The 16,164-nt window shown below is 43.2% G+C and overlaps 1 protein-coding gene across 3 annotated transcripts; it reads left to right on the top strand.

Moving 5' to 3' along the window:
• The first annotated feature begins 6,927 nt into the window (after positions 1-6,927).
• Positions 6,928-14,047, top strand: Syce1 (synaptonemal complex central element protein 1). Of its 3 annotated transcripts, XM_048337973.1 has the most exons (14): positions 6,928-7,024; positions 9,032-9,094; positions 9,824-9,883; positions 10,246-10,320; positions 10,839-10,886; positions 11,113-11,167; positions 11,343-11,432; positions 11,645-11,708; positions 12,391-12,457; positions 12,557-12,559; positions 12,640-12,763; positions 12,835-12,945; positions 13,136-13,220; positions 13,924-14,047. In XM_048337973.1, the coding sequence occupies exons 1-14, from the start codon at positions 6,946-6,948 to the stop codon at positions 13,999-14,001; spliced, it is 1,002 nt and encodes a 333-aa protein (XP_048193930.1). In that variant the 5' UTR covers positions 6,928-6,945; the 3' UTR covers positions 14,002-14,047. The 3 variants fall into 3 exon arrangements, with proteins under 3 accessions (XP_048193930.1, XP_048193931.1, XP_048193932.1); XM_048337974.1 differs by lacking the exon at positions 12,557-12,559; XM_048337975.1 differs by lacking the exon at positions 13,136-13,220 and having other exon boundaries at positions 13,924-14,041.
• Positions 14,048-16,164: the final 2,117 nt, after the last annotated feature.

Raw genomic sequence — 16,164 nt, forward strand, 5'->3', positions numbered from 1 at the left:
TAGGGTATGCCAAAAAAATTCACCTAGAACATTAAATATAACAACAATAGAATCCTCCTATGTCCTTCTCTTGGAATTCTTTTTGCTTATCCTCATCTTATATAATCATGTGTACATACTGTTGAGCTATTATGATCCACTGCTAGGTCTATCCTAGACCTTTTTAATGGTTTTTGTTGTTTGGTTTTAGATACATAATGTAAAGTCACTGACCCAAACATGTGGAAATACCATTTGAAAAGAAGTTTGTTATTTTGCAGACCTGGTCTCTACTGTTCCCCCCACCCCCACCCCAACAGTCATATATCAAGGAGACCATGTGCCTTTGTTCTCTATGTTCTAGGTTTGTCTCGCTCAACATTATTTGTTTAAGTTCTGACCATTTTCCTGCAAATACCAATATTTTATCATTTTTAATCGCTATGTGTACCGGTACCAAATTTTTTTGATCCATTCATCTGTAGTGGGGCATCTGGATTGTTTCCATATTTTGGCTACTGTGAATTGTGCAGTGATAAACATGGATGTATAGATGTCTTTATGGTATTCTGAGACCTGTTGTTCAGGATGGATGCCTAGGAGTGGTATGGCTGGGTCATAGGGTATGTCTATGCTGAGCTTTTTGAGGAACCTCCATATTGTTCTTCAAATTAGTGGTACTATTTGGCATCCCCACCAACAGTGGAGAAGGGTTCCTCTTTCCCCACATCCCCTCCAGAATTTGTTTTTGCCTGAGTTCAGAGTATAGGCCATTCTCCCTGGAGTGAGGTGGTATCTCATGGTTGTTTTTATTTGCATTTCCTTTACTGCCAGAGATGTTGAACATTTCCTCATATTTTTTTGCCATTTTTATTTCTTCTCCTGTGAAGTCTCTCTTTAGCTCCTTTGCCCATTTAATAATTGGTTTACTGAGTTTGGAGGGGGTTAGTTCCTTGAGTTCTCTGTAAATGACAGATATTAGGCCTTTGTCTGTTGCTGTGCTAGTGAAGATCCTTTCCCATATGGTTGGCTGTCTTTCTAGTTAAGTGACTATGTCTTTAACTGTGCAGAAACTTTATTTTGTAGTAGTCCCATTTGTCGAGTCTCTGCCCTATCTGTTGTGCCCCTGGGACTCTGTTCAGGAAGTTCCTACCTGTTCTAGTGTCTATAAGTTCTAGTGTCTTTCCCACTCTGTCCTTCAGTAGTTTCAGGGTTTCAGGTCTAATGTTGAGGTCCTTAATCCATTTTGAGTTGATCTTGGTGCATGGTGATAGGCTAGGGTCCACTTTGAGTCTTTTACATGTGGCTGCCCAGTTTTCCCAGCACCAGTAATTGAAGAGGCTGTTGTTGTTTTTTCATTGTATGTCTTTAGCTGCTTTGTCAAATATCAGCTGACTGTAAGTATGTGGCTTTATTTCTGGGTCTTCCATCCTATTCCATTGGTCTTCAGGTCTGTTTTTATGCCAGTACCAGGCTGCTTTTTTTTTTTTTTTTTTTGGCCAGTCCTGGGCCTTGGACTCAGGGCCTGAGCACTGTCCCTGGCTTCTTCCCGCTCAAGGCTAGCACTCTGCCACTTGAGCCACAGCGCCGCTTCTGGCCATTTTCTGTATATGTGGTGCTGGGGAATCGAACCTAGGGCCTCGTGTATCCGAGGCAGGCACTCTTGCCACTAGGCTATATCCCCAGCCCTCCAGGCTGCTTTTGTTATGATGGCTCTATAATAGAGCTTGAAGTCTCGTATTGTGATTCCTTCTGCACTGCTTCTTTTGCCTAGAATTGCTTTGGCTACTCTAGGTCTTTTTTTTTTTTTTGCTGTCCCATATGAATTTATGGGTTGCTTTCTCAATTTCAGTGAAAAATGTAGCTGTGATTTTGATGAGGATTGCATTGAATTCGTATAACATTTTTGGCAATATGGCCATTTTCACTATATTGATTCTGCCTACCCATAAGCATGGGAGGTCTTTCCATCTCCTGGTGTCCTCTTTGATTTCTCTTTTTAGATTTTTATAGTTCTCATTAAATATGTCATTCACATTTTTTTTTTGCCAGTTCTGGGGCTTTTGGACTCAGGGCCTGAGCACTGTCCCTGGCTTCTTTTTGCTCAAGGCTAGCACTCTGCCACTTGAGCCACAGTGCCACTTCTGGCCATTTTCTGTATATGTGGTGCTGGGGAATTGAACCCAGGGCTTCATGTATGGGAGGCAAGCACTCTTGCCACTAGGCCACATCCCCAGCCCGTCATTCACATCTTTAGTTAGGTTAGTCCCTAGGTAATTTTTTTTTTTTGGTATTGCAAATGGTATTATTTCCATAATTTCCTTTTCTGCTTATACACTGCTGGTGTACAGAAAAGATGCTGATTTTTGTAGGTTGATGTTGTATCCTGCTAATTTGCCAAAATGGTTTATTAGTTCTAGGAGTTTGGGGACTGTTTTTTTGGGGGGGTCCTTCAGATATAAGATCATGTCATCTGTGAATAGGGATAGTTTGATTTCTTCTTTACCAACGTGGATCCCTTTAATGTCCTCTTCTGGCCTTATTGCTATGACTAGGGATTCCAGTACTATGTTGAATAGGAGCAGTGAGAGTGGGCATCCTTGTCTTGTTCCTGATTTGGGGGGAAATGGTTTGAGTTTCTCTCCATTTAATATGATATTAGCAGTTGATCTGTTGTATATGGCTTTTACTGTTTTAAAGAATGTTCCATCTTGGGCCGGGAATGTGGCTTAGTGGTAGCGTGAAGCCCTGGGTTCGATTCCTCAGCACCATATAAACAGAAAAGGCCAGAAGTGGTTCTGTGGCTCAAGAGATAGAGTGCTAGCCTTGAGCAAAAAGAAGCCGGGGACAGTCCTCAGGCCCTGAGTCCAAGCCCCAGGACTGGAAAAAAAAAAAAAAAAAAAGAATGTTCCCTCTATTTTATTTATTCTCTAGGTTCTCTCCAGGGCTTTGAACATGTATGGGTGTTGTATTTTGTCGAAGGCTTTTTGGGCATCAGCTGAGATGATGATGTGGTTCTTGGTCTTAGCTCTGTTGATGTGGTGAATTATGTTTATTAATTTTCAGATGTTGAACCAGCCTTGCGTCTGTAGGATGAAGCCTACTTGATCGTGATGCATAATTTTCTTGATCAGCTTCTGGATCCTGTTAGCTAATATTTTGTTGAGGAGCTTTGCATCTGTGTTCATTACTGACATTGGTCCGTAATTCTCTATTTTTGCTGGGTCTTTGCCTGGTTTGGGGATGAGTATGATATTAGCTTCATAGAATGAGTTTGGGATTTCTCCCTCTGTTTCTATTTCATGGAAGAGTTTGAGGAGTATTGGTATTAGCTCCTCACTGAAGGTTTTATAGAATTCATCAGTGAATCCATCCGGGCCTGAGCTTTTCTTTGTTGGAAGGCTCTTGATTATATCCTGTATCTTGCTGTAGGTTATTGGTTTATTTAATTGATTTATTTCTTCTTGATTCAGTTTGGGCAGTTTATACTTCTCTAAGAATGGATCCATCTCTGTAAATTTTTCATTATTTAGTGAGTAAAGGTTCTGGAAATAGTTCCTTATAATTGTATGAATATCCTGTGTATTTGTTGTAATTTTTCCAGTGGAGTCCCTGATCTTACGGGGAAATGTCCTTTCTTAAGACTAATTCCTGATTCTTAAATCCTAATTCTTAAGAATAAAAGTTCAATAAGTGTTATTATACCGGGAATGTGAATAATTGTTTAAGCAATGGCAATGGCTCTAAGCCTCACATTGCATTGAGTGATATTTATATATGTATTAGTGATTTTGGCATTCAATAATGCAAATACAGTAGGAAAATTTTTTTGGATTTATTATACTTCTTAAATTTTAAGAAAATAGACTACAAATTGTTCAGTGCCATATTTTGTCCTACTTAATAAAATGTGAAGTTTTAGAAACACAGAAGCATATATTATCAGCACATCAAAAGATTTAGAAGCATAATTTAATATCCAAGACTCAGTTTTTTGTGTGGTTATTATATATAGCCACATGTTACTGTATTTTTCTTTTTTTTCTTTTCTTTTTTTTTTTTTTTTTTTTTTTTGGCCAGTCCTGGGCCTTGGACTCAGGGCCTGAGCACTGTCCCTGGCTTCTTCCCGCTCAAGGCTAGCACTCTGCCACTTGAGCCACAGCGCCGCTTCTGGCCGTTTTCTGTATATGTGGTGCTGGGGAATCGAACCTAGGGCCTCGTGTATCCGAGGCAGGCACTCTTGCCACTAGGCTATATCCCCAGCCCAATGTATTTTTCTTTTTTATTCACATATACAATGTATACATCATTATGGCCCTAAGAGATTTGGTATTTTAATTTCAATATGTCTTTGAATATTGGTTTTACTATGTGGAGAAAATTTTATTCTAAATTTGGGGATATATTTTCCTTGGATGTTTAGTTCTCACATTGTTTCAGATAAAAGAACCTATAGAATTTATTTTTTACTAACGTACTCATTGAGACTCAAAAGCAAATAAAAATATGTAATTTCTCTATTTTTAAAAGGGCTGATTATAAAATGTTCTTTGAACTGAGGAGTAAATGACAAGTTCAATGTTTGTTACGTAGTAACTAATGAGGGTTAAGAAGTTTGTCCTAGGGTGGGGTTGGGTCAGATAAAGGAGATGGGTAACATCAGCGTACTCAGAAACTGACATGTTGACTTGAAACCCCTTTATGCAGCTGATAATAAATAAATAAAATAATAGAACTAATAAAGTTTGTTATGATGAAATAAATAAATAAATAAATAAATGCCTAAGGTCATGAGTTTCACCTCCACTACCACAGAAAAAAGAAAATGTGAGGCTTATCTGCTATTCATCCTTAGGTAAGGAAATGATCTTCTCTAGAAGTCAACTTCTTTATAAAAGTCACTATACCCAACTGAGAAGAGTATTCTTGGGGATCTTCTCTGGTCTTACAAGATGGGATCAGTGGATGTGTGTCTTAGGGAACCGTGTGATGCCACTGGCCACTTTCCCTCTCTGAGCTGCCACCTTCTCCCTTTAAAGACCTGCTAGCCAGCACCTTCTCATTCTAGTAATCTTCTATTGTGCGAAGGGTCATATGCCCAGCCAGACGTCCACTTCTGGAAAGCCCTTGGCTACTGAGGGCAGCCAGGAAAACAAGTGAGGACAAGGATCAGCATCTGGCCAAGGCAGCCAGGCTGTCAGCAGGTGGAGGAAGAAAGGGCCTGGGGGACCTACCTCTGAACCTGCCTTGGCCTCCAGGACTGCACCAAAGTGCAGCAGAGCTTGGACAAGTGAAACAGTGGCCACAGTGTTGTCTCCCTGAACTGCTACCAGCACCTGGTGGCCATAAAGGCATGTAGGAGGGAGGCCAGTCACATGGATGCCCTATAGACAGATGCCTGCTTTGTAGCACTGGGGTTACATGAAGGGCATGATCTACAGATTCTGTCGCCCTTTCCCTGTCTGAGGTGCTCAGTCACTCATCCACTCATCAGTGAGCACAGACTCTGTGCTTCATTTTGCAAATAATCTCCCTCATTTGCAAGTGGCAGACCTGAAACATTCAATAGAAAATATTGTTATTATTTTTTCTCTTTATTGCCTACAAAGGTTAGAGATACAGGCATAGATTTTCATGGTAAAATCTCCAATGACTAATCTTTAGATTTAATTGGTTTCAGATTAAAGTTAGGGGTTAGTGATTAGAAGTTAGGGTTTAGGGTTCAGGTTGGGATTGGGATTAGGATAAAGTGTTAGAATGGATCATTTACAAATGATCCTATTCATGTATGGAAATGTAGACATTTCCATCCAGACCAGAATGGGAGCCATACTCCCTTTATGTCTATATAAATAGGCTATTTGGCTCGCTTTTTGAACCACCTAGGTGCCTGTTTCCAGGTGTTGAAACTAAGGCTTCTATACCTAGTGGTTTTTTGACTACTTTTGATCGTGGGCTGTGCCAGTAATGTGAAAAGAAAATGATGGAAGCAGCTGCAGAGCTGCAGCAACAGTAGAGGTGGCAGCAGCTGACACAGTCCCAGCAGTAACAGTGATACCACAAGAAAAGTTACAGAAGTCTCCAGCTGAAGAGTTACAGAGAGCTGATGGAGACAAGGAATGTGAAGTAATGAAAAGAAAAAAATGTGGGCCTTGATCATGGAGTTGCCAAGGCTTAAGGACTAAGCCTCAAACACTAAAGACCTATGATCTGGAAGCTTGCCTGTGGGCCTAGCACCCAAGGCTGTGCCACAGCTCTAACAACAGAAGATACTTCTTATTGTTTATTGCTATTTACGTCAAGTGCTGGGCCACTAGTAGTTAACATCTAGAGCAATAAGCTCCAACGCGAGCCCCAAGTCTGTTTTCTCAACAGTGGAACCCTTAGCCATGAGGGTTTGGACCTACCCGTCTCTGGGTCTGCAAGTCAAGCCTCCAGGACTTGCACACTCAAGGACTATAACCTCAACACTTATCGTGATAGAGCCAAAGGACCCCTAAAGAGCTGAATGCTGACACTAGAGGCCTTTCTACAGCATGTGTCCTGAGTCTGCTGGTATTCACTACTCTGTCTGGTAATGGAGGTCCTTTTCTCTTTTCCAAATTCTAAATCCCTTAACCTAACCCTAATGTTATGAAATGGACCTGCTCCAGCAGGGAAGGACTCCACCTGCAAGCCGCACAACACGCACGCACCACAACCCAGCCGTGGGCGGTGCGTGCAACTCAGCTGGAGGCCTTTAAGCACGCGCTGCTGACTGCCTGCTCAACGGGTGACGCGCGACTTGGAAAGTTGCGCACGGCCCTATCTCCGGGCCAGATGGCGTTTGGTGGTTTTGCGCATGCACAGTAGCTGCCATACGGGCACCCGGCTGCCGCTGGAGCTACCGCGGAACGTTCCTCGCCACGCACTGACGTCGGCCGGTCAGCCGTCCAGGCTGCCGTAGGCGCGGGGCATAGAGGAGACATGGCGGCCAGGCCCAGTCTGGCTAGTGGAGAGCTCACAGGAGCTGCAGACCAACCTGAGGGGCCCCAAGTGACCGGAGGTAGCAGTCGTGCTGGGCCTGGGCTGGACAGCCATGGGGGCTGCCTGGGCGCCGGAAGCCCCGCCAGGTTGAGGCCGGCGTGGGGCGGCCGGGGTTGAGTCACCAAGTCTCTAGGGCCCACGTGCGTAGTGGGAGCCTCGGGGTTCGCATGGTGGGACGTTTGCCACCGCGTGAGTGCCGGGGCTTGTTCCCACAGCAGAGGATAAGCTCTCCCCAGTCGCCTCAGGCGGGCCGAGCCTGTCCTCGAGCTGACAGACAGCAGGTGGAGACAGTGGCCTGATAGGCGCCGCCATGTTGGCGCAAGTCCCCAGGGAAGGGGACCCCTGCAGGAGGTGTGCCGGGTCAGCGAGTCCCCAGGGAAGGGCACCTCTGGGAGGGAGGTGTGCTGACCCAGCAAGTCACCAAGGGTCAGAGTCCTGCAGGGAAGGAGATCACCACCCTTCCATCATCCCCACCCCTGAGGAAGTGGCCAAGCCTCCACCATGCAAGGTGACAGAGAGCAGGAGTTGGGGAGCGTGGAGGCACCAGGATGGTCAGCCAGCAGCACTATTTTTCTCTGTTTAGTGGGATGATTATTTACTTTCTATAAGTTCACAGGGGGCTTTACAAATATTTAAGCATATACAAAGTAAAAAACAAGCTATAGTGGCTCCATGAGACTATCTTCCAACTTTCACAGTTCTCAACTATCGTCAAGTCTTTTTATTCTTTAACACGAACTCTCCTATTTGATTGTATAGAATCTCGTAATTATCCACAAATATTTCCATGTATATCTCTAAAGGTAAGTTGTCTTCAGAAAAGTGATACCGTTGCTCCATTTACATAGTAGCAGCAATAATTACTTTATTTCATCAAATAGTAATTTTACAGTTTGTTCATTGTGACAGTAAAATTTAAAATACTATTTTTTTCTCCTTCAACACACAATTACAGAGATTACTTGTATCTCCTAAGGCACAATTTTTTTCTGAGTATCTTCTTTTCTCACTCCCTTTTCCCTTCACATTTATTTGTTAAACAATTGTTTTTCCTGTCTGATTTCTCAGGCTTGTTGCTAAATGCACCCTCATATGCCATTTACTGTTGTTCTATCCCTGCATATCTTCTGAACTTAGGCCATAAGCTTTAATAAATATCAGTATCATTTTCAGCAAGTTGTTTATAGGTGTTAATGTCCTTTTTGGTACCTGAGCTATTGTGCTCAAGACAGCACTTTCCCACTTGAGCAACAGCTCCACTGGGCTTTTTGCTGGTTAATTACTTTGCTGATTAGGCTGGCTTCAAACTACAGAAAAAATTACTATGAAATATCTTAAATGGAGGTTTCATACTTAGCATTGGTTATAGAAAGGAAAAACATTTGTATTAATTAACCACAGTTGATTAGATTTTTGTTACTAGTTCTTTTGTTTTTGTGTAAGAGTTTTTAAGAGATAACTGATGTTGCCACTTGCCCGTACAGTAACTTTCAACTCATTTTCATTTCTTTGAAACACTCTCTTTTTTTCCTATGCTAGTTGATTGAACCAGGGCTTTGCACATGTTAGCCAAAGGCTGTGTTTTGCTGAGCTACATCTCCATCCATTATTGTTTTTGAAACTGAGTCTCACCTTGCAGGCTCTTCCTGCTCCTCTCCATCTTCCTGTCTCGGTGTCCTGAGAGCTGGAGTTGAAGATTTACAAAAGAGCACTACCATATCCAGCAACCTATTTTTTATATATTACTACTTTGTAAATGCTGATCCCAGTTTGACCACAACACCTGCCATCACCTTGAGTTTCAGAAAAGGCCAATCTCTGGTGTCATTGTACTACACAGGGAAAGGCTGACCAGGGAGGGACCAAACTTATCTCTTATGGACTATTTGCCTGAGGACAAAGATTAAAGGCACTACTCCCGCTACAGTAATGCCTTCAACTCACCTCAGTCCCAGCCAAAGAAGTTGAATCCTTCCCCTTTCATTTTACCCTATTGTGTTTTGAAATGTTTGGTTTTGTTCCACAGGGCAGGACACGTACACACAGAAAATTGAAGACTTGATGGAAATGGTGAAAAAGTTGCAGAAAGGTCTTGTGTCTCCTTTGTGTATGAGGCTTGCTGTCAGGCATTGTAGATTCATTTACAGCGCCCACAAGTCAGAAACCTAGGAAACTATACCCTTAATTTTCACTTTCTTTTAGATTCTAATTCTTTTAACCAAAAAAAAATGATGATTCAAAATTATCATAAGCATATAGAAGAAAAATATTTTGGTAAACTCCTGTCCAAAGCCCCTTGCTGGCCACCCTACTTGGCTGGCCTCTGTACTGATTGCCTCCCCCCCCCCGCCCCCCCCACCTTTACCCATAGAGTTGCAGAGCTTACATCCCTCACTTGATGTGGGACCTACAAGTCACTTTCCCATATCCAACAATCAGTTCCAACTCCTTCACTCTTCAAACCTTTGCCCCCACTTTTGTATCTTTTTTGTTTTGTTTTGTTTTGTTGCCAGTTCTGGGGCTTGAACTCCCTGGCTTCTTTTAGCTTAAGGCTAGCACTCTACCACTTGAGCCACAGCACCACTTCTGGCTTTTTCTATATATGTGGTACAGAGGAATCAAACCCAGAGCTTCATATATACAAGGCAAGCACTTTACCACTAGGCCATATTCCCAGCCCCCCACTTTTGTCCCTTGAATGAAGTTACAACACTTGACTTGTTATTTTTATTAGTCCCCACTGTGGATTTGTATGGAGTGATGCTTGCAGAGACATAGACTGTTAGTTTGCCAATTCAACCTCTTTTGCTCTCTGCAGTGGGAACTCTAGAGCCACGGATTGAGGTCCTGATTAACCGAATTAATGAGGTTCAGCAAGGTGAGCTCAGGGACCTTGGCTGCTATTTAGGACCACATGTGTGCTTTGCTAGGTCTGATGCAAAGTTAAAATGCAGGATTCCTTTGTCAAAAATACCCTTAGACATCTCAGCAGCAATAACAGGCCACAAAATATAAGTGCAGGGCCCTTCTGCATGAAAGCACCACTTTAGTCTGTGAACCTAGCCTTGCGGCCACTTGAACCCAACAGGTAGATCCTGGGACTCTGAAAGCCAAGTTTCCTGTTCTATAAAATCTAGGAACCTCCAGGTTTACTTGAAGAAAAATGTGAAACATTGTTTAAAAGGGAAAGATGCAGCTGGAGGCCACACTCACACAATGTCTTTTCTACTCTTTTATAAGCAAAAAAGAAAGCCAGTGAAGAGCTGGGAGAGGCTAGGACTGTCTGGGATGCTTTGCAGAAGGAACTGGACTCGTGTAAGTGAGTTGGAGCTCACTAGAGGTCCCCACAGTGTCTCAAGCCTTTCCTAATCCAATATTCCAGACACTGAGCAACTACATCATGGTCAAGAGTGCTGCCATCTCTCTAGCCTCCCGTTCTCCCCATCTCTGCATTTCCTAGTGGTGGCATTCTGGAAATGCCCTCTGTGTACACTCCTACTCCTTGTGTAAATGATACATTTCTCTGTTCTCATACCACCATCTATCTCTGAGCTTAAATATACCCTTCCCCAGTCATCCTACATAAAGACACCACCCTGCCCCCATCTTAGTCATACAGCACTTTCTGATAAATCTGTTCCTTCTGAGCCCTAATGGGCACCACAGAAGATCCTCACATAGGTTATACAAATGTAAAGGTCCTTTGTGTTTACAAAGGAGTAGGAGCAGTGAGGGGAAGAGGCTCACCTCAAGGAGTCCACATTTGTGTTAGGGTCAAAGCTGTCAATGCCATGGGTAATTGCTGATAACTAAACATTGACCATGTTTTCTAGTACATGAAGAGAAAGTACGACTGAAAGAGATCTTGAGCAAAAAACAAGGTATTTTGAGCTCCTCCATCTTCAGGCTGTTGCCTGTGCCATCCTGCAGAAAGCTCCTCTTCCTATAGTTGAGAAAGGCCTTGAAACCTCCTGAGGTTGCATCCCTTCTATGGCTTATACCAGACTGGGAAAATGTCCACAAATCTGACAAGATCTGTTCTGTCTCCTCAAAATGAATGCATTGTCAGCCACTTAGAGGACCTTATTGCTCTCTCTCTGTGTGTAGAAACACTGAGAATCCATCGGCTGCATTGCCAAGAAAAAGAAAATGAGGCCCAGAGGTAAGAGGCTATGCCCATATTGGTCTCCCAAGTCTTCACAACACAGGAGTAGGTCCTCCTGTCATACCTCCCACCATGTTACAGACATGGATCTAAATAGAGAGGTATAGAAAATAAACCACTAGCTCCTTTCCAAGAGAGTTAGAGAATGGCTGAACACTGTCTTTCTTCCCAGGAAGCACACCCTGTTGCAAGAGTGCAAGGAGAGGATTTCTTCTCTGAACTCCCAGATTGAGGAAGAGAAGAACAAACAGAGGCAGCTAAGGTAAACTCCAGTACATGAAGCTGGGGGATACAAATATTATCTAATATTATTAAAGGAGCTAGTCTAGCTGAACCAGAGAGGGTCAAGGGGGGAAAGTTGCTGTGCATGGAGCAAAGGGTATGAGTAAGGTCCCCAAGACCTGAGCATGAAGATGCCCTTCCCAAGCCAGATTGCCAGCTCATAGCCCTCATGCCTGTGTGGTTGGCCTCCAGGTTGGACTTTGAGCAACAGCTGGAGACTCTGATGGACCAACACAAGGACCTCTGGGAATTTCATGTGAGTCATTCAAATTCATGCCTCCTAACTCCCATATCTTGTCCATTTACAAGCCTTAGTCATCTATTATCACTATCACCCTGAATTCATTCCTCTGTTCAGTGTCCACATTGCTGATCTGAACACTTACCTCTGCTGCCCTGTGTATTCATTCAGTGGTCAGGAGGAACCCTAATAACACCAAGGTTGGAGCCACCTACCCAGAACATTCATGAATGTGATAGGACTATCATAAGCACAAGGAAGACAGCAGAGAATAAGTGACTAGTGTTTGCCTTGGGAACTTTTAGTCACTAAAGAAACAGAGAATCAATGTTAGTGGGGAAGAGGATTAGTGAGTACACCATCACAGGGAGGGGAGGAAGATAGGAGCTCCAGTGTCATAGTGATGAAGGAATCTCCAATTAACAGCCCAGAGTTGTAGGATCTTTAGATTCTTCTATGATTAAATACTTGCCACAGCAGCTGTTTTTCATATGAGAGGTCCATGAGGATGTGGGTGGAGGCAGGGGTAGGAATGGCCAGTAAAAAAGACCCTAAAGCTGGGCCTTGGGTGGTATGCATAGAGGAGCCAGGGTATTAGGAAATGAGATATAAGGGGTCAAATGACCAGATCCAGACAGGCTTCTCTGAGATATGGGGAAACTAGGAGGTATGAACAGACTGGTTTTGTCCTCCTCAGAGGGCAGAGCGTCTAGCAAGAGAGATTTGTGCCCTGGACAGCAACAAGGAACAACTGCTAAAAGAAGGTAAGGACATAACTTATGAAACTGTAACTCCTCTCTACATCACTTTGACAATAAATAAGTAATTATTATTTTTTTTAAAGATAGTAAATTAAAAAAAAGAAGGTAAGGCCATGGCAGGAAGGTGACCCAGTCCTGCCCGGCCATTGCCTGCCCTCACTATTCACCTCCCCTTCCTTCTGCAGAGAAGCTGGTTGAGGTGAAGCTGGAGGATGTGAAACACCGACTGTTCTCTCTGTGTGGTCCTGAGGGGCCCTCCACCCTCACTGAGGGGCTCTTCCTCCGAAGCCAGGAGGCAGCAGCAGCTGTGTAAGATATGTAAGCCAAGAGGGAGCAGGAGGAAGGAGTGCCTGATGCTAACCCCCCACCCCTACCCTCAGGGAAATGTTTAAGGAAGAGAACAAGAAAGCTGAGGAGCTCCTGGAGGCTGCAGCTCAGAATCACCAACAACTGCAGCAGAGGTGCCAGCATCTACAGCAGAAGCAGCAGAGGTGGGCATGGAACCCTGTGCCCACCACCAACATAGGAAGGAGGATGAGGGGGGATGTCTTCTCCTCTCTGCCTTAGTCTCTGTCTCTCTGTGTCTCTGTCTCTGTCTCTGTCTCTCCCCTCGCCCCCATGTCTCCCATCATCATACTGTTCCTCCTGGCATCTCTTCTCTTCTTATGCCTTCCTAACTAGGCTGAAGGAGGACTTAGAAAGGCATGGGCCTCAGATCCTTGCTCAAGCCCAGAGCATGCAAGAAGGGGCCACCTCACAAAAAGCGGTGAGTCCTGGCATTAGGTGGCAGAGGGAAGAGACAATTTCTCAAGGGGGGCTAGGGAAGGAGGGCAAAAAGGATACTGGGAATTCTAAGAGGATGATCTTGAGCAAGAACATTCCAGCAGGGGACATAGCCAAAGCAAAAATGTAGACTGGATACATAATACTGATGGTCAGAGAAGGATGGGCAGGGATAGCTTTGAGCGTCTGTGTAAGAATAATGTTAGAATTTATTAGACATTGCCAGAAACAACACAGACATCCAGGTACAACAGAACAAAGGAAAAGTTTATTGCCAGCAAAGGGAACTGGAAAGACCTCTTCTCACCAGGGAGAAGTGAGAAGAAGTGTGGCGTATTCTCTGGGGTGACATATATAACCTAGGAGGTCTTAGAGGCAGAGACCTAGGTGTGATGTGTGGACCGGGAGCTTCCTTATGGTGAGCTATGATTTATGGCTGCTGTCAAATGGTAGGCAGTAGATCCTGCAGCTGCCCTAGCCCCGAGGTCACTCTAAGGAGATCTTGTTACCTTATATGGCCACAAATTCAGTAAAGGAATGCCATCCAAGGAAGTGGGGGTGGGAGCTAAATATTTGCTGCCCTTACTAGATGGGCCTAGTGTTGCTTAGGAAAGGTGCATGCCACGCTATGGGAGAGGAGGTTATCAGGCTTACAAATACCTACCCTGGACTCTGACCTTCCACAGACCAGTCCTAAGTCTCTAGAAATCCGTGAGGAGAAAGACCAGGAGCCACTCACCAAGCAGGGCCTGATACCCTCCTAAACCATGAAGACACAGCTCACCCCAATCTTATGACATAGGATACATGAAATAAAATGTTTGGCTATTTTTGCTCAATATAATGATCTCCAATCTGTTTTCTTGCAAATGACATAATTTCTTTTTTCTTTATGGTTCAGTAATGTTCTGTGGTGTGTGTGTGTGTGTGTGTGTGTGTGTGTGTGTGTGTGTGTATGTGTGCGTGTGTGTGTGTGTCTGTCTGTTCTTTGGCTAAAAGGCACCTTGTAACATTATTAGCTTAATCACATCGCCAAACACTGGATTCAGACATGACATCAGCAGTGGTTTCCAGTTCACAATGGTGGAAGCAGCACAAAAGTAGACAACTGACCTTTGACTAGCCCTACCCTCAACTCAGATGTAATGCCAACCTAAACACACCCTCCATCTTAGGGGTAGTGGGGAACTTAGGTGTGATGCTTTGCATATGTGGGCAGAAGCTTGGCCACAGATCTCCCATTGCTAAGAAGTGAAACTACACTGCACCCCTCCCACTACAATGTTCTTTGAGCATTTTGAAAACTTAAATTGCAAGAACAAACATAATTAAAGTATTCAACCAATGAAATGACCTAAAATATGTAACTCAATTCATGAACACAAAAACTATAACAAAAGGCCATCAGTAACCTATTAATAGCTTAAGGCTAGTGAAGAAGAAATCCAGAACAGAGAACTCAAAAGTAGAAGTCTTTCACATGAGGAGGATAAAATTAATCATGAAAATAGGTGGGAAAACAAATCTCATCGGATGAGTAGATAAGCTAATGAACAGGAAAGAATAAGATATAGATGATAGAATGGCAACAATCAATATATACCTTTTAATAACACTGAATATTAAGGCTCTTAATTCTCCAATCAAAAGACACAGAATGGCGAGCTGGATTAAAAAGCAAATCCTGATCACTTGTTGCCTATAAGAAACACATCATACTGATAAAAATCAAACATTGGCTTATGGTGAAGGGAAGAATCTATCAAGAGAAATTAATATAAATATAATTATTAACATGTATGCACCAAATGTTGGTGTACTTGTTTCAATGAACATTACTGGATTTAAAAGCACAGATAGCCCTCAAGACAATGATAGTAGTAGATTCTATCGCCTTGCTTTCAACAATAGATAGGTAATCCAGATGAAAAATCTGCCAAGAAACTTCAGAATTAAGTGATACCATAGGCCAACTTGGAAAGGGAGGAGAATTTAGAAGGGAGAATTATGGGGGAAGGGGAGTGTCATCAACAGGAAATAAGGAAATAAACAAATTGGATATATCAAGATGAAACCTACTTCTACAACTGGTAGATGCTACTAAAAACCATCATAAAAATAACAAAAAGGAGTAAAATACTGTGGTCATCATTTCAAAGATGAAGAACTGATATTAAAAGAATTTGATTAGCTGACACAGAATGTCAGCTTTTATTACCAAACTGGGACTGATCTGCCATGTAATGGTGTTTTATAATCTTCCATCCTACATCATGATTATGCCTTCAAGCTTGCTAATAATCTTCACTCTCAAAATTCAGGCCGGTCAATATATTTAGGAGAAAAAAAATGTAAGAGGATTGGATGGAAAGGGGGGAAAAAAAGTAGATTTCAGGGGGTTATGGGCATAGTACCAGTGGAATAGGTAGATTGTGAGGGGATAATGATGCTGGTGTCTGAAGTTGGTACCTACCATGCTGCAGGCTTTAGCCACTCAGAAAATGCCATTTGCAATAGAAAATGTAAAATCTAAAGCCAGGTTGACTCATGCTCTGACTGCAGACATACTGTGTTCTTGGAGGCCATCATCTATGATTTGAAATATACCTCCATCTCTAAGTCATCCTCCAAACTTGAAATCTTCCTCTACCACCAGCAGTCCTCTGTGGCTTGATATCCATGTATCGTGCTGTGAGAGACCAGATGCAGGGAGCACAGAGTGCGCTTTCTCCATGAGAAGAGAGGTTAAACCAGCAACAATCCACCTCCTGTGAATTTGTGGCCAAATTAGAGGTGAATGATACTTCCTCCCCAGCACTCCACGTCCAGTCATCATCCATCACAAATGGTGTGCTACAGTGAGCCAAGCCAGTGCTGACACTGAAAACGCTCAAGGCATGTCTTCTGCAGAGTATATAACTCAATTT

Source organism: Perognathus longimembris, chromosome 2, assembly GCF_023159225.1.
Source record: "Perognathus longimembris pacificus isolate PPM17 chromosome 2, ASM2315922v1, whole genome shotgun sequence".
Taxonomy (NCBI): Eukaryota; Metazoa; Chordata; class Mammalia; order Rodentia; family Heteromyidae; genus Perognathus; species Perognathus longimembris.